The sequence below is a fragment of the Pezoporus flaviventris genome, unplaced genomic scaffold (assembly GCF_033815535.1).
Source record: "Pezoporus flaviventris isolate CSIRO_AGI_PZ_B2104156 unplaced genomic scaffold, CSIRO_AGI_Pfla_v1 ptg000212l, whole genome shotgun sequence".
In the NCBI taxonomy this organism is placed as follows: domain Eukaryota; kingdom Metazoa; phylum Chordata; class Aves; order Psittaciformes; family Psittacidae; genus Pezoporus; species Pezoporus flaviventris.
This window is the reverse complement of record NW_026892760.1, coordinates 513397-538548: the sequence shown is the minus strand read 5'-3', so window position 1 is coordinate 538548 and position 25152 is coordinate 513397. Positions and strand designations below refer to the sequence as shown.

The 25152-nt window shown below is 39.4% G+C and overlaps 1 protein-coding gene across 4 annotated transcripts in view; it reads left to right on the top strand.

Moving 5' to 3' along the window:
• Window positions 1–469: 469 nt before the first annotated feature.
• ZDHHC21 (zinc finger DHHC-type palmitoyltransferase 21) overlaps window positions 470–25152 on the top strand; it is a 38594-nt gene continuing 13911 nt past the window's right edge. The window contains exons 1-7 of one of the 4 annotated variants that reach the window (XM_061441209.1): window positions 470–490; window positions 3314–3410; window positions 10089–10292; window positions 11062–11160; window positions 13856–13967; window positions 15490–15652; window positions 22766–22882. In XM_061441209.1, the coding sequence (XP_061297193.1) occupies window positions 10139–10292; window positions 11062–11160; window positions 13856–13967; window positions 15490–15652; window positions 22766–22882 (645 nt within the window). In that variant the 5' untranslated portion in view covers window positions 470–490; window positions 3314–3410; window positions 10089–10138. Of the gene's footprint in view, window positions 491–800; window positions 1191–2773; window positions 2797–3313; window positions 3411–10088; window positions 10293–11061; window positions 11161–13855; window positions 13968–15489; window positions 15653–22765; window positions 22883–25152 lie in introns of those variants that run through there. The other 3 variants (XM_061441206.1, XM_061441210.1, XM_061441208.1) reach the window with 3 other exon arrangements.

Genomic DNA, 25152 nt, shown 5'->3' with positions numbered 1-25152 from the left:
CGCGGCTCGCCCGGCGGAAGCGGAAAGGTGTCTGTGCCACGCGCGGGGGCGGTCGGGCGCGTGCGTTGCCATGGAGAGCGGGGGAGAGGAGGGCGCGTGACGGCGGCCCCCCCCTTCTCCTGCCCGGCGTCGCCCAACGGTTGGTTCCGCCTCGCGCCGCGGGGAGAGGGGAGGGGGGAGTGGTTGCGCGGCGCGCTGGGGATGGGGGCGACTGCCTGCCCCGCTGTGTCCCCGTTCCCGGGGGCTGCGCTCCGTTGTAGGAGGGGCCGCTCTGCCCGTGGTGCGGCCGGCGGTGGGCAGCGGCGGAGCCCCGCGGCACTGGGGAGGGGGGCTGCAGCCGGCTGACCCTGCGGCGCGCTGTTAACACAGCTGCCCTGCCAGCCCTGGGTGCTGCTTCACCTGTGGTCACTGTAACTGCAGGAGTGCCGGTTTCTGCGCAGACACCTGGGGAGGGAAGCCCTTAGCCGGGTTCCTGGCTATAGCCTTACCTGTAAGATAAATACTGCTGTCACTTTCATCAAGACCCGCGGTGCTGCTTTCTCTGCCAAATGGCGAGGGGGTGAGTGCTGCCGTTGGGGTGGCAGTGGGAGGGGTGACTGCGCCGGCAGCGTGGCATAAAGAAGCAGAATGCCCTCTGACATCTCCAAGTATCACGCTTCCGTTTTCCATCTCCAGGAGTTAGTAAAACAAGACTGTACATCCTCATGTCCTTCCCACTGAGGATCCAGACAGTGATCGGCTTAAGTAACATAGATGATGTGCCTACAAGTATCTGTTTGCTCAACAGTGGGTGAAAATAGTGTTCATGGATTGTGATCCGTGGGGATATAGTGGGTTTACATTAACACTGAGCCATATCGCAGGCCAAGCCCATGTGGCATCTCTGTTGAATGCAGTAGGTGTTTACAGCTACGCCTTGCAAGAGCCTATCTATAGAAAGAACTTGGGTGGGAACGTCTTTGCCAACCTTCAGGAGCCTGTCAACAGCCACCTAGCAACTGTATTGCCAAGGGCTCTACCAGCAACCATCTATTGTATAGATACCTGCAAAGCTAGGTACACGGCCTTTAGTCATGGCAAAAAAATGCTGCTGCTTGTATTATCTGGTTGTTCCCATACTAGTTTGTTAAAGGGGAGAAGAGCTGCAGAAGGCACAATGGTAATTGTATTCTGACACCTGATAACATCATGTAAGTGGTTTCTTTAAAATGTAGTTGAAAGTAATTTAGTTATTTGGTTTAAGGTTTGAGGTTTTGGGTTTGTCTGTTTTGTTTCTGGTGAAGTATATTGTTAGTTTTATATCAGATTTTGGCAGTAATTGTGAAGATTTAAAGAAGGTCACAGATCTAAAACCACAGGTGGATCTTAAATTGATGGAGGCTGTTGATTGCTGTGGCCTTGCCTTGGCTGTCACTTGGCTGTCTTGCGTTTCTACTCTCTATTCTCTTTTCTCTTTCAATTGCTTAGAATGCAGCCTTTTCAGAAAGTGATGTTTTGCTCACCCTAGAAATGTATTTTATAGAGCATAGAATTGTTCAGTCTTTGTGGAGTGTTAAAACTGGTTTCACAGTTGTCCTGGTTTTGGCTGGGATAGAGTTCTTTTTCTTCCTAGCAGCTGGTGCAGTACTGTGTTTTGGCTGTAGTCTGAGAACAATACTGATAACACACTGATGTTTTAGTTGAACAATACTAAATATTATTGCTCTGTGTCACTCCGGACTTGTTTAAGCATTTGGGAAGAAAAGTTATGAAAGTCAGATGTCACAGGTCTCACTTCCTTTACTGAAGTCCAGGGCTGAGCTGAGGCAGAATGTCTAGGGTCTTTTTTTCCAGTTATGTATCAAAGCAGGAACCATAAGAATGCAAGGAGCAGGATGTCACCATGGATAGCTGTCATCCTTCTTAGGATGGGAAGTCCTTGTATTGGGTTTATTTATAAAGCAGAATTTTCTGAGAATGTTTTGGGACAGTCTTGGTGCAAAATTGTATACTTTTTATTGAAGGTTGCAATCAAATGAGCCAATTAAAACAAACTTTATTTCATGGTAAGATTCCAGGTTAGTGCAATGCTTTCTTGTTTCTCAGAAGTGAGTTTCTGCTGCCTGACTCATTCTGTGGTCTAATTATTCAGTGGATGTCATATCAGAAGTGATACGGGAGGTGACTGTAGTGAACAAATATGGAGTTTATGATCCTGTTGATTTGGATAGAAATGAAAGGTTTACGAAAAAATGCTGTCCAGTCATTGCATAGTAAAATTAATTTTTGGAAAGGCAATAACAATTCTTGATCATGTAGGAAAGACTCAGTCATATTTTGGAAAATTAGAACTTTTCACAGCCATAGCTACTGTTTGTTTTCAAATATTTTGATATGTTTATTTAGAAAAAAATGGCTATAAATTAGGGTAAGAGGGAAGAAAGCCACAAAGCCTCCAACATTAGTGTTGTGCATTTTATCCTAAATTATTTTATTGGAAAATCTTTAGGCACTGCATATATGGATGCTGAGTGTATATGGATATAAATCACTTAATTGTTTCTTTTCAACTTATTTGTTGTAAACCTGTTCATATACTTTTTTCTCTACATATTGTAGTTATTCTCATCAGAAGTGATGCATCCTAAAGAACAGAATTATTTGAGATTAGTCTTCCTTTCTTTTCATGTATTTAAAAGACTTAATACAGATTTTTTTAAAAAAGTATGTTTAAAAAGAGAAGACTACAAATTCACTTTGTCCATGTGTTAAATTGGAATCTACTGCTTTCTACCGAATCATCAGAACGTGCATGTTGTAGGTTTTCTTTATACCACTTCTTTTCCCTTTTGTATTTATTTATGGTACATAAACCAAGAGGGAGAGGGGGGGAAAAAGCTCACTTTACTGGAGGGAGTCAGTATATTAATGTTGCTTATGCAGTATTGCTGACAAAAGTATAATGAAAAATATGAAACTTAATTTTTCAATATAATATGCATGCAGGAAGCAACTACATCACAGTTTAAAATAACTAAACCACATTGGCAGTAGTGCAGTTTTATACAGACCTTTTTTCATGAACACTTCCATCTTTTAAATCTACATTGAAATTATGAATGGCTTAGAACTGAAATTCAAGGAACAATAGTTAGAATCAGCATGTCAGTTCCAATGTGAGATGCAAAGCATCTGGGTATTTCTGTGAATGGCTTGAGAGGAAGCTCTACTGAGTGAGATGAGGTATGAAGAACAGAATAGGAGGTAATCTATTATACGCAGCCTCTGAAAATAGGGATGATGATTATTTATCAGTCTTTTCTATGTCTTTCAGAAAAGATACAGAAGACGAAGGTGAAAAAAAATCACTTCTTGAGAATGGGGCCTTTTTTTGCATAATTCCAACTTAATTGTGGAACTTTCCATCAAAGGTATGGATTTGGGTGTGGTAGCGGTGTTTGGTTTTGTTTTGCTTTTTTTTTTAATTATAAAAGTAAATAATGTCATGCAGACAAAAGTTAGTCATTGAGTTGTAAAAATTTGGTATATATTTCAATTACAGGCATTCCCATAGTTTTCTTCAGAATCTCTCTTACTGCCTTATTACTCACACATTATGCTTAGTAGGTCATTTGTAAACAAGTATTTGAGTACTTGCATCTCTATTTTGTTTGTTGAGTCAGTATTTTACCTTCTGAGGAAGGACTGTGGAGTTACAGGATCTCTGCTGCCCTGGTGAGATGGAAAACAGGCAGATTCCTGAGCAGTCAGCAGTGTTTCTAGCTCCCTTCGGGTTTTTTGGCCTCTGTGTTTCTGTCAATCTGCATGATTTCCCCTTCATAAATTCATGCTGACTACTATCAATCATCTTGTTGTCCTTACTGTGTTTGGAAACAGTTTGCAGGATTATTTGTTCCACCTTCCCAGAGATGAGGGTGAGGCCAACAGGCCTGTATTTGCCTGCATCCTCCCTTTTTGCCCTTGAAAACAGGGTTGATGCTTGCTTTCCTCAGTCCTCTGGAACCTCACCCATCAGCTTAAAGCTTTCAGCCAGTTGAGAGTGGCCTCACAATGACGGGGCCAGCTCTCTCAACACTCATGGTGGCATCTCATCAGGTCCCACAGAAGTGTTACATCCAATTTGTTTAAAGATTTCTTAATCTGATTCTTCCTCATTTAGAGTCTTTATAGCTCCAGACTTTCCCACTAGTCTCAGGTGGCTGGAATTTCAGAAAGCGGGTCTTACCTATTGAGCAAAGTGAAGAAGGCTCTTTGACATTTTGGCATTGTTTCACCAAGTACCCATCCTATTTAGCATCAGGCCTATGTTTCCCCTAGCCTTCTGTATGCTGCCCATGTACCTGTACAAAACTTTTGACCTTCATATCCCTCACCAGATTCAACTCCAGGTGCACCTTATTTTTCCTAAATCCATCCCAGTGTACCCAAATGGTGTTCCTGTATCAGATGTGTGCACACGCTTGATGTAGCTCCACTTCACCTCTATTTTGTTGATTATAAGATCTCTATTGTCCACATCACCCTGCATCCTTTGCTTGCAAACCCGGACCTCCACTTCCTCACTGAACTGTATGTCACACCTCTCTTTCCATCATTTCTAGTCTAAGCCTTCCCTTAGCAAGTTGACTAGCCTTTTGGCAAAGATGCTTTTGCCCCGCATGGTCAGTGGACCTCATCACCTGGCAGTTCTTTGAACTTAGTGAAGGTCCCATCATCGTAAAGGCTGAGTCCCTGTTGTTGATGTCAGCTGCATAATGACTTGTTTTTGCTGGCGGGATTCATAGGCTCCTCCAGTCCTTCCCCTTCACAAGCAGGACAAAATATACACCACCTGGCTACCAGGCACTGACCAACACCCTCTGAGCACTGTAGTTGTGCTTGATACGCTCTTGGACTCCCTTGGCTGTATCTGTGGTACCCACATGGAAGAGCATCTGAGTATAATAGTTTGAAGGCCAGCCTACTACTAACCTCAGTAACAGCCTATCCATGGTGTCCAGGAGCCAAGCCCCAGGCAAGCAGCAAACCTTGCTGGTGGAGGTGGCAGAGGTGCCTCTGTCCCAGCAGCAGAGTTTCCGACCACTGTTCCTTGACCCATCCTGCCGCACTGCCATAAGATGCCAGCTCAGAGGCTTCATTGGACAGAGCTCTCTGCCCGCTGCCAAGGCTCAGAACCTGCTCTGTAGATCAGAGCTGCAATGGGAGCAGGAATGGTCTTCCTAGTGCTAGAGCTTGCAAGCTCACAGGCTTCACCTGACTTGGCATCTCCATGCCCAGCTTGACAAGATAAGGTTCTGCCTGCACCTCCTCTGTACAGTAGGGGCTCTTGTAGCTGCAGTGTCTTGGAGAGAATCTGGTCTCTCTCCTTTTCTGCATCCCTGATGTTACACATTCTGCTCAACTCCTCACACAGCTTCTCTGCTTAACAGATCCTCCATTAGTGCATGCTTAGAAGGATATGAAATGTTTTTTTTAGTTCTAAACCTGCTGGTTGCCAAAGTTAACTTATAACAGACACACACTAATAGTTGGTGGATTCAGCAGTATAATGCTAAATCAATTATATGTCTAGAGACTGTACATAATTTTGTAGTGTGTTAATACTGTGTATACAACAGACTGTGGTACTTGCATGCTACATATAGTAAAATTAAAAAAGAGCAGTAGATGTAAGCCTGATCAGTTTTTATGATTATCATGAACTTACAAACAGTTTTAAGGGCATAGTAGCTGTATTCAGTATTCAACATGGATTTATAAAAAAAGTGTTAGCACATATGATGAATTTTTAGGATAAAAATAAGCACTTAATACTCTGCTGTACTTGAATGGAAACACTGTTGCACTGGAAGATAACAAGCAAAGGGTTATGATAAATGGTGCATAGGAGAAGTGTGGAAAAATGTCAGCTTATTTGGGTTTGATTTTGATTACAGTATCACAGTATGATAGAGATTGGAAGGGACCTCGAAAGGTCATCTAGTCCAATCCCCCTGCCGGAGCAGGAACACCTAGATAATGTTACACAGGAATGTGTCCAGGCGGGTTTTGAATGTCTCCAGTGAAGGAGACTCCACAACCTCCCTGGGCAGCCTGTTCCAGTGTTCCGTCACCCTCACTGAGAAGTTTCTTCTCAAGTTTAAGTGGAACCTCTTGTGTTCCAGTTTGTACCCATTACCCCTTGTCCTATCATTGTTTGCCACTGAGTAGAGCCTGGCTCCATCCTTGTGACACTCCCCCTTTATATATTTATAGACACTTATAAGGTCACCCCTCAGTCTCCTCCAAACTATAGAGACCCAGCTCCCTCAGTCTTTCCTCATAAGGGAGATGCTCCACTCCCTTAATCATCTTCGTTGCCCTGCGCTGGACTCTCTCCAGCAGCTCCCTGTCCTTCTTGAACTGAGGGGCCCAGAACTGGACACAGTATTCCAGATTCGGTCTCACCAGGGCAGAGTAGAGGGGAAGGAGGACCTCTCTCGACCTACTAACCACCCCCCTTCTAATACACCCCAGGATGCCATTGGCCTTCTTGGCCACAAGGGCACAGTGTTGGCTCATGGTCATCCTGTCGTCCACTAGGACCCCCAGGTCCCTCTCCCCTACACTGCTCTCTAACAGGTCGTTTCCCACCCTATCCTGGAACCTGGGGTTGTTCCTGCCCAGATGCAGGACTCTACACTTTCCCTTGTTCTATTTCATCAAGTTACTCCCTGCCCAACTCTCCAGCCTGTCCAGGTCTCGCTGGATGGCAGCACAGCCTTCTGGCGTGTCAGCCACTCCTCCCAGCTTAGTGTCATCAGCAAACTTGCTGATAGTACACTCAATTCCCACATCTAAATCATTGATGAATATATTAAATAATACCGGTCCCAGTACTGACCCTTGAGGCACTCCACTAGTTACAGGCCTCCAACTAGACTCCGCCCCATAGACTACAACTCTCTGGCTTCTCTCCTTCAGCCAGTTCACAGTCCACCTCACTACCTGATCATCCAGTCCACACTTCCTCAATTTATCTGTGAGGATCCTGTGGGAGACTGTGTCAAATGCTTTGCTGAAGTCAAGGTAGACCACATCCACCGCTCTGCCATCATCCATCCACCGTGTTATTTCCTCATAAAAGGCTAAGAAATTGGTCAAACATGATTTCCCCCTGGTGAAGCCATGTTGACTGCCCCTCATAACCCTCTTATCCTTGATATGCCTTAAGATGGCACCAAGGATAAGGTGTTCCATCACTTTCCCAGGGATGGAGGTGAGGCTGACCGGTCTATAGTTACCCGGGTCCTCCTCCTTGCCCTTTTTGAAGACTGGAGTGACATTTGCTTTCCTCCAGTCCTCAGGCACCTCTCCCGTTTCCCAAGACTTGGTAAAGATGATGGAGAGTGGTCTAGCAATGACTTCCGCCAGTTCCCTCAGCACCCGTGGGTGCATCCCATCTGGACCCATGGATTTATGGATGTCCAGATTGCTCAACTGATCTCTAACCCATTCCTCATCGACTAAGGCAAACCACTCCGTTGACCTGATTTCATCTAAGGTCTCAGGGGTACAGGGCTCTTCAGGACTGCCTGCAGCAGAGTAGACAGAGACAAAGAAGGCATTCAGTAACTCTGCCATCTCTGTATCTTCTGTCACCAGGGCACCCATCCCGTTCATCAGTGGGCCTACATTGCCTCTGATGTTAGTTTTGTCTGCCATGTATTTGAAAAAGCTCTTTTTGCTGTCCTTGACCCTTCTCGCCAGGTTTAATTCTAAGGAGGCCTTAGTCCTCCTAGCTGCCTTCCTACATTCTCTAGCAGCAGCCTTATATTCCTCCCAAGTGGCCAGCCATGACCTGTAAACTCTCCTCTTCCACTTGAGCATACCCAGCAATTCCGTATTTAGCCACGCAGGTCTCCTGGCCCTCTTCCTTGACTTCCTACGTGTCGGGATGCTCTGATCTTGAGCTCGGAAAAAGCAATCCTTGAATGCCAACCAACTATCTTGGGCCCCTTTACCTTCAAACAGCCTTGCCCATGGGATTTCCCCCAGCAATTGCTTGAAAAGGCCAAAGTTTGCCCTGCTAAAGTCCAGGGTTGCAATTCTACTTGGTATTCTACTAGTCTTACCACACAAGATCCTGAATTCCACCATCTCGTGGTCGCTGCAACCAAGGCAGCCCTCAACCCTTACTGCTTCAACCAGACCCTCCTTGTTAGTGAGGATGAGGTCCAGCAGCGCTCCTCTCCTGGTTGGCTCATCCACCTTTTGCAGGAGGAAGTTATCATCCATGCACTGGAGGAACCTCCTGGACTGTGGCTGGGTTGCCGAGTGGTCCTTCCAGCAAACATCAGGGAAGTTAAAATCCCCCACGATGACCACGGCCTGTGACTGTGAGGCCGCTCTCAGCTGCCTGTAGAAGGCCTGGTCAACTTCCTCACCCTGATCCCGTGGTCTGTAACAGACACCTACAACAGTATCCTCCCTGCCAGCCTTCCCCTTAATTCTCACCCACAGACTCTCAACTCGCTCATCATCTGTCCCTGGACAGAACTCGGTGCACTGTAGTTCCTCCCGCACATAAAGAGCAACCCCACCACCCCTCCTGGCTGGCCTGTCTTTCCTGAAAAGGACATAGCCCTCCATGACTATATTCCAGTCATGTGAGCTGTCCCACCACATCTCTGTAATTGCCACTAGATCATAGTCTCCTGACTTAACACAGGTTTCCAACTCCTCCTGCTTATTTCCCATGCTGCGTGCATTGGTGTACAGACATTCCAGGGAGCGAGCTGAGCACACCGATTTCACCCTAGGATTATAGGAGGCCTCCCAGTCTTCATTAATTCTGGAGTGCTGCCCCACTGGGGCAAGCCCAGCTACAACCCCATCCCCCTTCGAATCTAGTTTAAAGCTCTCCAAATGAACCCTGCTAATTCGTGCCCCAGCATCCTTTTGCCTCTGTGAGACAAACCTTTCCCACTTGTCCTTGATTCATCTAGGAAAAGAAGAAAGCAATACATTAATGAAACGTGTCAATAATATTAAGCAGAGAAATTGAAAATGCAAGTGAGGAAACATGAAATAAGTAAGAAAACCCTGGAAACAGACACATAAGATGAAATTTCAGTGCAAGAGGAGGAAGCTTAAATGGATACATCCTGAAGCCCAGAAATAATGGAAACTAATGGGTTAGGAGAATAGCTTGGTGTTTGTGTGTTACAATAATAAGACACATATATGAAAGCAGCCTGACAAAAAACGCAACAGTAGTAATCCTTCCCTTGAAGATTCTACTGAATAGTGCTTCCAATTTAGTGTGGCATTTTTATGAAGATCAGTTTATGAAGCTCCAGTGTTCATACTGTAGGACTTGGAGTTTCTTCAGTCTAAAACATAAAAAAAACCAGCACACTAAAATATCAGAATGGAAATCTCGATGTTTTAAGTTTAATTAATAATGAGAAAACTATTTTACAAGACCTCTTACTGATCTACATGAAAGATATTAGGGTAGAGTGGTTTCTTTCCCTACTGGTCTGCTATAAATGCCACGAAGGAGGTTTTTTTAAGCAGGGGAACATAATAGATTCCTAGGGAAGCTTGCGAGTATTTTAGCATGCAAGCTTTTAAAAATAATCTTGGAATATAGTTGGTAGACTGTAATAGGTAGGTGGGATGAATCCTTGTATAAGTCATTCCCTGTGGTTTTTTTTTTGCTTTGCAACCTTTTTATTTTGATGGAATATTTCTCTAATATTTATATCCTTGGCTGCTGCTAGCTGGCTGTCAGTTGCTTACTTTACCTATTACTTAATAGTTTTTCCAGGTACATATTTTACTTGCATCTTGATAAATGTTTTGTTTTAGTGAGATATAACTAATGAAATAATAAATGATTTCTCTTCCTGATACTTGAACAGTGCATGTGAAATGTCTGCAAGTTTTCATTTAATTCCTTAAATCAGTAGCTGACAGGTTTGGTTGTTGTTTTGGTTTTTGGTTTTTTTTTCCTATTTGAATGTATGTAGGACCCTATAGGTTGCATGATACTAGCTAATTTACTCTTTTTTAAAATGATTTTTTTTAATTTATCTCTCTAGGATAATTTTTGATTCCTGGGTTGTGACAGATTATTACCTGTTTGCATTCAATGGGACGACGAATTCACTTTGTGGTTGACCCTCAGGGTTGGTGCTGCATGGGTCTCATTATCTTTGTCTGGCTGTACAACACAATCTTTATTCCAAAAGTCATCCTTTTTCCACACTATGAAGAGGGACATATTTCAGTTCTTGCAATTTTGTGTAAGTCAATTTAACTTAGCCCTTTTTTTATACCAGTAAAAATAGTATATTTGGGTAATAGTTAACATGTAGAAGAAAGATGAGAAAAAGAAAAGACAAGAGGCAAAGCATAAAAGTACTGAGGTGCATCCTACAATTTTGTGTTCTGAGGAGCTGAGACTTTCTTTCATTTCAAAGGTGTTCTGGTAAAACATGTTTGTGTGTAAACTGGGGAAAAGTGTTAATATGGTTTTCAGATCCTGTAGCTGAAACTTGACCTAATTTCAGGCAAACAACTATTAGTGCTTGTCAGAATTTGGGGTGGTAGTACTGGCAAACAGAGTTTTGGTAGTTTTGGTTAAAAATGACAAATGACCTGGGTACGTCAGCTAATATGAGCTATGGTAATGAGTTTTTCTGGAGGAAGGCTTGGATTATAACTGGAACCAACTTTAAAGTGAAGATTGACTATTGGGAATGTCCTTTCCATGTGTAGGCTTTTTCTGCTAATACAATAGTGAAGGAACTTCTTAAATATAGTAGTAAGGTCATAATGTCATTCTGTCGGTGCTGTCAGAACAGTGTTCACTGCTACATTTTCCTTTCCCTTTTTAAGACTGGGGATTACTTAATATTTTAGACTGCATAGTACCAAATATATGCCTGGAATTGAATGAGAAGGATGAGTAATTTCTAACTCAGTGCTGGAGCATCTATATTCTTGATTCAGTGTACAGTGGGTATTTTGTACACCTGAAGAAGACTAACAAGATCTTACTTATTTTTTTAGGTTATTATTTCTGCTCATTGTTTTGTATAGCTTCATTACTAAGAGCCTCAGTCGCTGACCCAGGAAAGCTGCCTGAAAACCCAAAGATACCGATTACAGGTACATTAAGTTGTTTCTGTATAATTGAATAAAAGTTATTTTAATGTCCTCAAAATAATAGGAATCAATTTGATTTTGTGAGATTTGATGAAAACTATGAGCAGTTTCTGGTGGAGCCTATGTTGTTAATGATATTAAAATTGGTATGGCGCTGTTTTTAACTTGTAAATTCCTAGGACTTTCCCTTTTGTAGACTTTTCTAGGACTTTTCGCTTGTATTCCATAAGAAGTTTAGTTATTTAGGAACTTCTGCTAGGAAATTTTTCCACATGAAGGTCTTTTTTGCATTCTAGGCTTTCAAACATATTGCATATACTTCTAACTTGGTATCATTTAATAAAAAATGTTTAGAGGCGATTAGTCATTATAATTCCATGGCTTTTTTCCTAATAGATTTATAAGATATCCAGGGTGGTAGTAGAAGGTACAGGATTTTATCCATGTATTTTCTACACAATCTTTTCCAGTGACTTACGTTTGTGTGGGCTGTTAACTAAACAAATGTGATGCTAATTACATTGCGTTCCTATGGGGTAGCAACTTAACATGTTAGATTTCCCTTCTGTCCTTGTGAATTTATTTCATAATTCCTTAATGGTATCTGAGGCTCCAGAAATAGAAGGAAATTTGAAACCTTAATAATTCTTCACAGAGAAAACCATATTTTTAGGAACTGTTGAATGGTGTAAAGGTGCTTGTCTAATGCAGAGAGCTTTTATGTAGCAGTTTTGAATGGAGTAGGTCTATTAAATAATATGTCTAATAAATAGGTTTGTTAAAATGTATGAAATGGAGTGAGGGGTGAATATTTCAGTCTTTTTTTGTTGTTCCTGGCATCTGCCACATTGTATTTCACTCTCTCTTCCTAATGCTAGTAGAATCTAGGATAATGCGTTTGGGAACATGATCAGTTTACCCTCAGCACTGATGTTACAAGGTGCCCAAACTAGGCAGCAGATAGTAGGAAGGGGTGTATCTTTCTGGGATTCAGATGTAAAATACTGATTGCAAAAAATCTCATGTCAATGTTCTTTCTCCTTTTGGTAAATGATCCTTTGATCCAGTAAAAGGAAAGGTGGCTCAGACTTGGGTTCTCCAGTCAGAGTTCTTGCCGTAGGAAGAACAAAATGGGTTCTGCAGCTGAAGCTGGAGACTGAAGATACTTAGTACAGTTACAGACGATTATATTTATAACTGAATGTTCATTTACCTGCAAGATACCAGGACCAGTACAAATTCCTTTTGTACAAATGTTTCTTCCCCTTTTAAGGGATCCCGATAAACAGCCCTCCAGCCTTTTTGTGCTCCATTCATTTCATATGGCAGTGATGCTTTATAGATACTTGTGAAGATGGAATGCTTAGGCTTGACTGTGACATTGGATTTGCGGATTTGATGTATGCCATATCAAGGATTTTATACTTTCTCAAGTAGCACTTCAGTTCCCTGGTATTCGCTAGGTTGACAGGAAGATACATTTTTACATGGTATAAATTGTATTAAAAATTAGTTGGTGTTTTTGAACTTTGCTGGTAGCTATCCTATTAGGGAGTGACATATTTGTGACACTGGTTTTATGGGAACAGATTGTAAATCAGTTTCCATCTGGTATTATTACTCCTTTAATGATCTCAGATGTTTGGCTTCTTTACTTCCAGTGTCCAAATGTTATTTTGTTGCAAGAAAGATAAGATTAGAGCTGCCTGCAGGTAGCTCAGAAGTGCTAAATTTAACTTTATTTAATTTATATTGGGACAGTGCTTTTTCATTTAAAATTTCAGAATGCCCTACTGCAAAAAGTATGCTTATTCCTTTCTGACCTCCCCCAGGATTCAAGAAATTTCTCTGCATCAAGAAAGTTCTATCTAGGTAGAAACAACCAGTCCAAGTATTTTAAGATTCTCAGTCATGCACCTATTTTCCTTAAAGACAAAAAATACATGCTTTTGTGAATGCAAGTGTTACAGTGTTGGTGTCGTTTGTTTCCCCTGCGAAAATAAACTTCCTAGTATATCATTTGAATTGTCATTTTTCAAAGGCTTCCTCTAATTTAGGTGGTGCATTTTGAGATAAATAATAAGCTGAGTAATAGTAGCTCCTGGTAGTTTCAGCTATTTAGTATCTCTGGAGATCAGAATCTCACACTGGGCATCCAAACATAGAGTATAATTTTAAATACAAGTCTATCCTCTCTTCTGTGTTTCCCTTATGTGTAAAATTGCATGTTGTGTGGTGTATGTCTGAAAATGTTTTGAGGTGGAAGATGCTCCTGAAGTGTTCATTCTACATTTTATTTTGATTAGCTGGCTTTGACAAATTTGAGTAGCAGTATTTCCTCAGGAGGTTTTGGAACAGCAGGGAGATTTTATGATGGTTTTGCCTAGCAGATACAGTTTTTACAATGAGCATGTAAGAAAATAATTGAATTACAGTCTTCCTTGTTTGAGTGACAGCTTTTGTGCTGTAATAATTACTCCCTAGAAATATATAGGAGGAGAGAAGATTTTGGGGAAGACTGACACAGATTGGCAATAATATTTTCCAGTTTAATTAAGGTGACAGTGGGAGAAAAGTTTTCATATGCTGCATACCCTTCTCAGATCATAGTAAGATTTTATTTTTCTTTTTGAATCACTAGTTTACAGATTTATCATGAGTGTACTTTACTGAGTTATGTCTTTACATTTTCGCCTAGAACGAGAATATTGGGAATTATGTAACAAATGCAATATGATGAGACCAAAGCGTTCACACCATTGCAGTCGTTGTGGACATTGTGTGAGGAGAATGGATCACCACTGTCCATGGTAAGACCAGGCTGTTTGTTCTAAAGCTCTACTGTTGTTTTAGTGAATCATTTCAAAGTTCATGGTCTTGACTATTGCTCATTTGCCATATTTCTTTCCTGGCAGTGCTTACTTGTTTAGGCATTTAGAGCAGGGAAGAACAGCTTTGGGATTTTCATATATCTGCAAGTAAAACTGAAAGTAGGGACTACTACATGTAACATTTTATCATTGTCAAATTGTTAAATGACATATAGTTTTGGAAAATTAACATACTTTGTTTAAGTAACTGGATTTTGCACTGCTAATAGTGATCTCAGCATAATTAATTTCTACACTGCAGATGTATTTCAGCGGTTGCAATTCAGTTTCTGATGCTGGAAAAGAAATATCTTTTTGTAGGACATTAAACAATGTGTTTCTTGAATTGAAATAAAAGATTACAATTTTAATATAAGAGAGGATGTTCTTTGTATTACTAAAAAAAGCTGATGGTTTCAGAGAGGTTTTGATTTTAATGGCAGTGATGAGTAGAAAATGTTAGTGATTCGTACCATACTCGTCATAGCTGCTCTGATTTTGTAGTGAAATTGCTTATTTTAATGTTTTCTAACTAGTTTCAGTCAAAATGAACTAATACGGATAAAATTCTCTGTTTAAACTGGTTGTAGCTTAAAATTAAACATTTCTGTCAGTAGTTCTAAGGTATTGTTTGCAGCAAGACAGCAATGAAAAACGCAGAGGACACAACTGACATTAGGATCCTTCTATGTTGATTTAGTAATTTTTCAAACTCCCCTTTTTGTCAATTGCTACTTCAGAAAATTGTGCCAATATAGTGCTTTTGTTATTATGCCTTAAATTGGTACTGTGCCAAGAATGTTTGTATGAAATTGCACCCTGACTGCGGTTTTTGCATCAATGTAACTTCTGTGAAGCAGACTAGACCTAGAATTCAAAGGTTTTGAGTATCATTATTTCTAGAATCCTGGTGATTTCTTTCTTCATTTGTGTTGGAGTTTGCAGAAGGAGTTTCTGAATAAAGATGTCTGTTCTGTCTTCTGTGTCTTAGGCTCCTACCCAAGTCACGCTTATTTGTCATTGAGGTATCTTGTAATGACATTTATTTCAAACCATTCATCTACATTTCCAGTTTTTGGACTCCGTATAGTTCACAACCAGTCAAATGCGTTGAGTAGCTGGAGATAATGCATATTACTGTGAAATTTTGCAGACTTTTAAAACCCAATTTTGTTACTTATTACTTAAAATTGTGGGAGTATGTTTGCTATATGAAGATACAGAGAAATATGTCTTCTGTTCTAAGCAGTGGTCTCAGTAATACAATTTACTCTTTAAGTGGCAGTGTAAGGAAACCACTCCTTATAGTAACTGCCATCTGTAAAATCTTTATTAAGAATGGAGTGATTAGTCAGTAGTTCTTATGTTTGTGCCATAAAGAACCATAACTTCTTTTACAATATCATAACTGCAGTGTTAAAGTCTTTATATTTCTGTCTTTATACATTTTATTTCTCTGCAGGATTAATAATTGTGTTGGTGAAGACAATCATTGGCTGTTTTTACAGCTGTGTTTCTACACTCAGATCCTTAGTTCATATACGCTTATACTTGATTTCTGCCATTACTACTACTTTTTGCCTCTGAAAAAAGAAAACGGGGTAAGAATCAGTTTTCTTTACAAAGTGAGTAAGTAGCTTGTGCTGTAATGTAATTTATTTTGGTATATAGTTACTACATGCTTCTTCTAGCTCAGTCGTTTGCAGTGAAGAGAGTTCAACTAGATGCATGCTAAATGAGCAAACTTGTTTTATAGTAAGTAACAAAATATCTAAGAGGGTATATGGTTTCTGTTTGTTAAAAACGCAACATTAGTTTTCTTAGAAATCTAGGAAAGGACAGAATCAGTTAGGTTCCTTTAGAATAGATTAGTGAATAATGGGGAGAAGCAAGATAACTGCCTTATGTGTATTCAAATATCTTTTTACTTCCTCCAAAGTAAATTGCAAGTAAATCTATTGCAAGTGTCTATTTAAAAATATTGATAAGGCCAGAAAAATGAGAAAAACATACAATTATTCTGAAAGGAGTAAAAATTGCATTGGCTTTGAAGCAATATTTTGTGTTGCTTTCAAAAAGTTATGTGGGTTAAGGGAGAATTGAGTTTGTGGAATTTTTTTAATTGAACTCTGCGCTGTTACCATATTTCAGCATTTTGTCATCAGTAAAATGCAGTTGAATGCACAGAGAATATGGACTTATGGATGTTTGCTTGAAAATTGCTGAAGGCTTGAAAATGCTAAAACAGCAAATATTATGAGATCTTGTTCATAAAGGAATGTAAAAACTTCTACCCAAAATCTGAAATGGACTTTGTATTTATTGGTACTGGTCTGTGACAAAACAAGCACCCTAAGGAAAAAACCTAGAAAACAAGTTTAAAATATACTAAAAATTAGATAACATTCCAGATGCTCTAAGTGAAGAGTCTAAGACCGTCTCAGAAATTGGTAATGTATTCTAAGTTTGTTGAGATTTTTTCCAAGTACTGAATTGCTGCAGATTTTTTTTATTCCATGTTGATGTGACACCACAGCATGTTCTCTGCTGGTGATGTAACACCCATCTTTCAGGCTGCTGGAGACTGGCTTTTGGTTATGGGTAAATTAAGCCCCTTTTTCCATTTTGTTGAACAACTTCAGTTTGTTGTGTTATTTTGTATTCCAAATGGTATGAAATAAGAAAATTAAACTTATTTCAGCTTTCAACTTCTGGAAAAGAATGGGGCATACATAGCCTTCCAGTCTTCTTTGCTTCCTTATCTGCCTGCAGTGGATTTGATGTTCCCAAGAAAGCATATGTGAAGATGATGTGTCAAAGGCTGTACTCCTTTGACCATCCAGAATTGATAAAAGTGTTATATTCAAGTTGATAAAGACCAACTTTTTAATACAGGGAATGCACCAAAGTTGAATTTTTTGCAAATCTCTCTTAAAATAATTTATATTCTAAAGGATTTATTTTTTTCGTTCCCATCTGTGTATTTCCCCTTTTCCCTTTAAATGGCTTAAGGAACTCTAAAAATAGGGAAACGAGAAGAATTTTGCTGTCTTCTTGGAGCATCTGTCCATAGACACTGCCCTCTAAACAGAGACGGACCTGTAAAATATGTCAATTAAAATGGAGTACTCACATTTTTCACTTTGTTTCCGGTTTGTGGCAGATGGGCTTTTCATATTTACATTGTTTTACAGGCATTGTGAGATTTGAAGGAACTATTTTGATTTGTTGTAGCTGTGTCCAAGTTAAAAGGAATATGAAATTGCAGTTTCTCTATTGAGAAACTATTCTCTATTATATGACAGTAAATCTGTCATCTAAGTAAAATTTCTTAAGTTTTTGAAAGGTAACTGAATGTAAATCCTTTGTTTCTAGTTTCAGTAGATTTGTAAACTTCTTTTTTGATTTATAAACTAAGTAAACCTACTGTGTTTCTGGACAGAGTGATCCTACATTTTGTGTATTCTGAAGGCTTCCTGTACATAGAGTTCGCAGGTTTCAAGTGCCAAGACTTCTCTCTCAGTGATACTGCTCTGAATTTATTTAGTTGTCTAGTCAATATATCTGCTGGGAATAGGTCGTCAGAGTCCCATTAAGCTGTTTTTTTTTTTACAGTGTTGCTAAGGATACAGTGCCATATAACTTCATGTCACAGAGTAACATGTCAGAATTGTATAATTTTGATATCAAATGAACAGGATCACTGGAAAGATTTGCTTACTATTAAGTAGGTTTTTAAGTAAGCATGCTGCAAGATTCTTTAGTCTTTGTATATCGACTAATACTGAAGTACCATAGCATTCCAGAGACTGAAGTACCTTCTACCTCTCCTGGAAGTGCTGCTTTTAGTTGAAATTTTGGGTGTAACCAGGAGGCTACATTTTCTGAATTGAGCAGGGCCAGTGTTTAGCGCAGGTTCAAAAAAACTGCATATTTTTTTCTAAACAGCCATCTGGAATTTGCTTATTCCTGATCATTAAAAATACATGTGAGGTTTTTGGCAGTGTGCCTTCAACTTAATTTTATTTCTTTGGATATAAGATAGAATACAGAACACAGAAGCAGTAGAGTTAAAATTGCTTTTAAGGCTATTGTGAAATAATCACAGTACTGATTAATGCATTATGAAAATAAGATCACAGTATGCATGCTAGTATTTCCTTCTGAATATAAACTTGTGGTTTTATTTTGAAAGGGTTAAGTAAGAAAACTCCAAACATTTTGTATTAAGTGCTCTGCAGTAGAGGTGATAGCTTTAAAGTTAATAGGGGAAGCCCTTTCAATAAGGATACAATCTTTCAGCTCAGGTTTTGTAGCAGAAAATTGCTTCATAGTATTCTTGATTCTTCTAATTGATACAGTCAGAAAGATGGATTTTGGTTATTATCTCTGTTTGTCCAGCAGGAGGAGTACAATTACTGCTAGGAATGAGGAAAATGGTAATTAAATTGTCAATGGGAGATCCTAGCAGAATAAAAATACCTAATACAAATAAACTAGCATATGAGTTCCTCTGTTACCTTTGGTGGTTTTCAGAGGCTAAAACTGGAACATTCTTAATTTTGCATCTTCAATAAAAAACATCAAGGTCAGGAAGTTTGTATCTTTTAGGAAGCATTAAATGTTGTGGGTAGTGAGGTGACGAGAATAAATACTAGTCTTGTCATGACTACGTATATAGTTGCTGTGTACTGTGGCTGTGCTGGCAAAGATTCAAGACGCAGCTGGTTGAGTAGAAGCAAAAATAAATGCATTGGCAGTATATTTTACCTGATTTATAGAAGGCTTTCAATCTTTTAAGCAAAAGATTTTTTTTTTAAAAAACAGAGTTTTTAAAAACTACTGACCTATGAAAACCTAAACCTCTTTGCTCTGATTTAGTTTTACCAAATTGATTGGTTTTTAAAGAGTTCTGGGCTCTATTAGTACAGGGGGAGGAAAGATCATTGAGGAAGCATTGCAGCGATATCAGCCTGCTCTGTCTGGGGCCCAGCTTTCTCAATTCCAATAAGTGCTGTTGGAAAATATTCATTAGCCTTTGTGAGGTTATTTACAGTACTATTTCTTTCAATATTATGTAGTAGCTATAATATTAATTAGAATCTGGAAATATGTATTATTCAAAGTCCATTTATATTGTAAAGAGAACCTAAAGGAAACCTTTTCTCTCTTAGGGCCATTACATGACCTGCCGGATGTGAGAATTTTTTTTAAAAATAAAGCACATCAAAATTTTCCTTCTCAGTGTTCTGAAACAGCAACCTTTCCCTCCTCTCCTCTCATATAATTATAGAGACAGTATATGAATATTGAATTAGGTTTAGAAAGTAAATTCTATACAGAAAAATGTAGGAGCAACTGAGAGGATAATATTTTGTTAAAAATATATTGATAGTGTCATTTTTATGTTAAAATCGTATGGCCTTTTCTTAAAATCTTTTCTAGTCTGAAAGGACTTCAGAATTATCACTTTGGATTGAAGTGTATGTAGACAATTGTTTTTGAAGTCAGAGTGTTATTCCCATTTTCACTTCAAACCAAATCATTCATGAATCAGACTGCAAAATTACTCATTTAGTAGAACTGAAATAGTCCTGAATCAAAAAGTACTTTATGTAAACATCAGTTGTTATAAATATCTCTGCAAAACGGCTTATTACAATGCAGTTTGTGTTCTGTGAATTAATTTTTTTTTAACTGTATTTTTGTGGAGTCACATATTTCTGTTTCAACGCAGAACTGTGAAACGATCTCTGTTATTAAGATCTGATTACCAAAAGACTCTATTCCTGTGTATACTTAGCTTTTCTGTGGAAAAAGTGCTGTTCTGTCTGTACAGATTGCTAGGTGAGGGTCCAGTATTGATATCCAGGTCATCATTGCCTCAGAGACTTTTATTCCCCTTGGGTTGTGTAATGGCTGGAAAAACATTGGTGATGTTGCCTCTTCAGCAACATCTTTTCCAGTAGGTGTTTTTGGTTTTTAGGATGGGAGGAAGAAGAATAGGAAGGAAAGAGGGAAGGAAAGTAAAACGGAAGGAGGGAAGGAGAGATGGAAGAAAGAAAAAAGGTAGTATTCCTTGGTCTTCAGTATGAAACATCTTTCCTTCTCTGTACTTCTAGTTTTAATGTAGGTTAGGGGGGCCAAGAGCAAAATGCAGTTTGCCTTCTTTACACTAGAATTTTCCTTTCTCATGTTTTGGGTTATGTGGTTATGTTCTTTCTAATGAAGGTGATGCTTAAGAGAAGGAACTCTTCTAAATTAAAGTGTTAGAGGGATGCCAAGAGCTGTGCTACAGACTTTTTTCTAATGGGGAGTGTGATGCTAGACCCAGAATGTGACTTTGCTGTTGGAACTCTTACATTTCACTGTTTTCTGATGAGTCTGAGTATGTTAAAACTTTTCTGATAAATTAAACAATGAAGATAAACCTTGTTCAACAAGGCAGAGTGCCATGTCCACACGTGCAGTTGGGCTACAAAACCCCGCAACACTACAGGCGTAGGGAAGGGTGGCTGGAAAGTTGCTCAGCAGAAAAGGGCCTGGAGGTGCTGACTGGCAGCTGCTGTACGTAAGCCAACTTGTGCTCAGGCAGCCAAGAAGGCCACCGGCGTCCTGGCCTGTATCAGAAACAGCCTGGCCAGCAGGGACGGAGCAGTGATCATCCACCTGTACTCAGCAATGGTGAGGCTGTACCTCAAATCCTGTGTTCAGTTCTGGGCCCTCACTACAAGAGACACATTGAGGTGCTGGAGTGGGTGCAGAGAAGGGCAATGAAGCTGGTGCAGGGTCTGGAGCACAGCTCTGGTGAGGAACAGCTGAGGGAACTGGAGTTGTTTAGTCTGGAGAAGAGAAGGCTCAGGGGGGACTTTATTGCTCTCTACAGCTACCTGAAAGGAGAATGGAGCAAGGAAGTGGCTGGTCTCTTCTCCCGAGTAACAGGTGATAAGGCAAGAGGTAACAGCCTCAAGCTCACCAGGAGAGATTTAGATTGGGTATTAGGAACGATTTCTCCACTAAAAGCGCAGTCAGGCATTGGAACAGGCTTCCCAGGGAAGTGGTGGAATCACCATCCCTGGAAGTGTTCAAAAACGTGTGGTTGAGGCACTTAGTGACATGGTTTAGTGGCGGACTTGGCAGTGCTAAAGTGACAGTTGGACCTGATGATCTTAAGGGTCTTTCTGAACTTAGCTGATTCTGTGATATGAAAAGAATTTCACAGCTAGCAGAACTTGTGTCTTACCTTGGTGGTGAAAAGGAACAAAAATCAGTATGAATGCTTTTATTTTGAGTTAATGTAATTTTGAATTAACTCTTTAACTGGGTAAGAAGAGTTTAAAAAGAAATTGAAATGAAACATATGTTTTCTACAGGCAGTAAGAAAGGCCAACACTAACAAGAGCTGGCTTACCAGTTCCCAAAAGATGGTGGGATTTGCTTTTTGTTTTATCTGGTTAACTGGCGTTTTTCTTCTTGTTCATTAAACATCAGCTCTCTTCATAGCCTTAGTAGACAGCATAAACTTTTTTTCAGCATAAACCTTTTTCCTGGGTTTATATTTTGAACCTTTGTGAAAATAATTTAAATCTAAAATCAGACTTTTTTACTAAGTATAATTTGCTTAACTATTTTCTGTTTAATTAAACCGCAGTATTCCCAAACCCTTAACCGTTACACTGAACTTAAAGAAGGGAAGTTCAAAAGCAATGTTTTTCAATTGTGTTTTGTTTGGGGTTTGTTTTTTTTTTTATTCTCTTCCCTCTTTCAGTTCACTTTTATGTTGTGGTTGTAATTTAAAGTATACGTGAAAAGTTTTAATAGTTTCCTGCTGTGATATGGCTTTTCTAAGTGGGAAAACAGATGTGTACATTCAAAAGAGCCTTGAGAACATAATCGTAACTTATAAATAAGAGAATGAGTGTGTTAACTCATTATCAAAGGGTAAGACAAGATGTGAACTTGGAGTACACCTACAGTAACTGCCATGTGCAAATGTTTTCCTGTTATAAAAATAAGGTGTTTTAACCTTTGAAAAAGAGCTATAAAACAGTCTTACACTTTTCATATTTTCTGCTGGGTGAGAGCAGGCTTTCTAGAGCAGGTGATACAGTAAGTTTGTATTCTCCTATACCCTGAGGCAACTTGGTTGTGCACCCATATCGAAAGTTAAAATAATCCACTGAAGGCAAAAATTTAAAATATGGAGATAAGTTTATGTTGGATAATAGTGTTACGGTGAGACTAATCCAATACAGGTACTCATATTTTGTAGGTATCATCTTTAAAAGTCAAGCTAGGGATGTTATTTTTATTCTGAAAGATGTGATATTAAAATTAAATTTGAGTGGGTTGGAGCCAAGGTATAGGAATCTTATAAATCAGAGTATTTAACTGAATGCTGTTCTTATATTTTGGAGCTTTTTTTGTAGCAGTCTGACACAGTTTGAGATGAAAGATTCAGAAGTAACTCATTTGAGCATACTCTATTCCCAAATCTTAAATACCCAAATGAGGTTTTTGAAAATCTGGCAAACCCTCCCCAGCAATAAATAAAAGATTATCGGTTTATAATTTCAGCCCATAAAAGAATCAATTTGCAATGTAGCTCAAAAAATCCAGTATTTGCCTTTAGTTATAAATCTTTGGGAACAGCTTTTATCTAGCATTTCCACATAGTTCAAAGACTTAAATTGATTTCTGTGTGCTAAAGTCTCTTTCTTCTTTCTGTCTTGTTATAGGATGTTTTTTTATTTAGACACGAACTTGCTCTCCTAAGAATATCTGCCTTCATGGGTATAATAATGTTAGGTGGAATAAGTGGACTCTTTTACACTCAGCTTATGGGTATTTTCACTGTAAGTATCTATTTTTAGAAGTATATATTAGTTTTATTTTCAATAAAATTTAAAAAAGCAGAAAAGTATATTGCATTTAAGGAAAGAGTAGAAAACCACTTGAACTTTGAGGCGTCTATTTGGTATGTGATCTGTCAAAACTCTTGTTTCCAAGGAAGTCTTAAGCCATCTAACAAGTATCTAATAAAGTTCACCTATCAAGGCAATTTCCTGATTTATATTAGTAAAATAAAACCATACATGGTCCTGGAATTGTGCTGCCTACAAGGTATGTATTTGTGGGGTTTGAGTTTTGGTTTTATTTTAAACTTTCATGTGCCTTAGTGTTCATTATACTGTGTGACAGTGAGGAACTCCATTAAGTCACCCATTCTAAGAAGACAGGCTTTCTGTTAAGTATTTTAATAAATATGCTTACATTTGTATCTCTTCAGTCACCAAACTGTGGAGTGGAATCAAGTAGAATTTACTTACAAATGTATATTTTGTATTTAAAGGTACAGAAAAAAAATGCATGGAAAAATTTTCCAGTTAAACGGATTTGGTAATGTCATAAATATCTACAAGAAACAAGTGTCTGTTGCGGTGATATCCTGTTGTCTACATTAGAAGTTAGTCACCAGCAGTGGATTCCTTAATTATCTTGAGAATCCATGCAGGTGTTTGAGTTATTGCAATGTTGAATGGAGAGAGTACAGTAGTTGCATCTGTATATGTCTAAAAGGGCGTATGATCTGACCTGCAAATTTTTTTTAAAGACAGTAACGTACAAGATGACAGCATCTTTGTCACTGCAACTGCGGTCTCATTTGGGGATTATGAGGGTTTACACAGTATTAACCTTTGTAGGTGCACAATGAGAAACCTTCTAACTATATAATGTAATTCCTCTGTATAGAATAAAAGACAAAAATTACTGCATAGGTTTTCCTTCGGTTAGATAAAACAATAACATTGCTCACTGGTTTTATTGTATTACCTTTACATAAGTTTACTGTCTTCTGCTCTTTGTGTGACTGTGGCTATGCTGTGTGTTATTTTTGCCATCTTCCAGCTGCTCTACCAGACTGTTTTCTGCACTTCTGTCAACCCCCCAGGTCTACAGATTTGCCTTTGTGCCCCTTCACTGTGTGCCTGGTTTCTGTTCCAGGATCTTGCTGACAGGTTCTCACCTCGCTGTTTAAATGCTGGCACACAACCTTAGTGTTTGTGTCCTCTAGAGCTGGGACTTCCTTCTAATCTGATATTGTGCCTTGCTGGGTACCTAGCTGAAGTGGTGGGCACATCTGAATTCTGCTCACCCTTGCTCCCAGTAGTGTGAGAGGCAGAAACACAGAGAGCCTTAGAGTTCAGATGCTGAAATACGGATTTTTTTTTTAGTCTGTTAAATGGTATTTGAGAAGGAACAAAAAGCCATGGGATCAGTACTGCACTAACCCACCTAAGTCTACCATTCTGTTCTGTGTGATGCCAGAAGCTGGACTAAATTTTGGCTATGGCCATCAGCATTTATTCAGCTAGTCTTTGCACTAAGAACACATGAAATAAAAGCTCTCAGTCTGAACCCTGTTCTGTCAGATACACCTGAAATTTGGGACATTTCTGTTCTGACACAGAACACAAACTGTGCTGCCTCTGCAACAGACAGTATCTTCTTTGACTTCTGAGCCTTAGCACTGCCAGGCTGCTACCACCACTGCAAACTCTTACAAAGTCCTATAAAGCCCTTTTGCTCTGTCAGTTGCATTATATACTGTGAAGTACATCCTATACACTTACTAAGCCAGCTACTACCCTGGAACAGATGTGGGCTAATTACATTTTCAAGTCCAGCCTCCTTTTATGTGCTGAAATCATAATTCTGTGGGTTGCTGAGCTGCAGTATGCCTGTATATTCTGTTTTGTCCCCTAGCCCACCTTTGCAAATAAACCATAATAACTGTGGATATGAATGGACTGTGAGAGGCAGATGGTGGAAAGTACAGCTCTTCTGCATTAGGGTATCCTACTGCACCCTACGTGTAGTGGAGGGGCTGTTGTGCTTGCTTCCTATGGACAAGTTTTTAGGTTTGGGATTGATGGGGAAGTGGAAATCCATTACTGGGATCTCCAAACTCTAACTCATCCACACCATGTGGATGCTGTTGCATTGACTCATTGAAGAACACAGGTCATCTAGTTCGTCCCTCACTCAAAGCATTTCCATATTAGCAGCACAATCATCTTCTTCTTTTACAGTCCTTTCTTCATTAATATAGAATTGGCAAGAA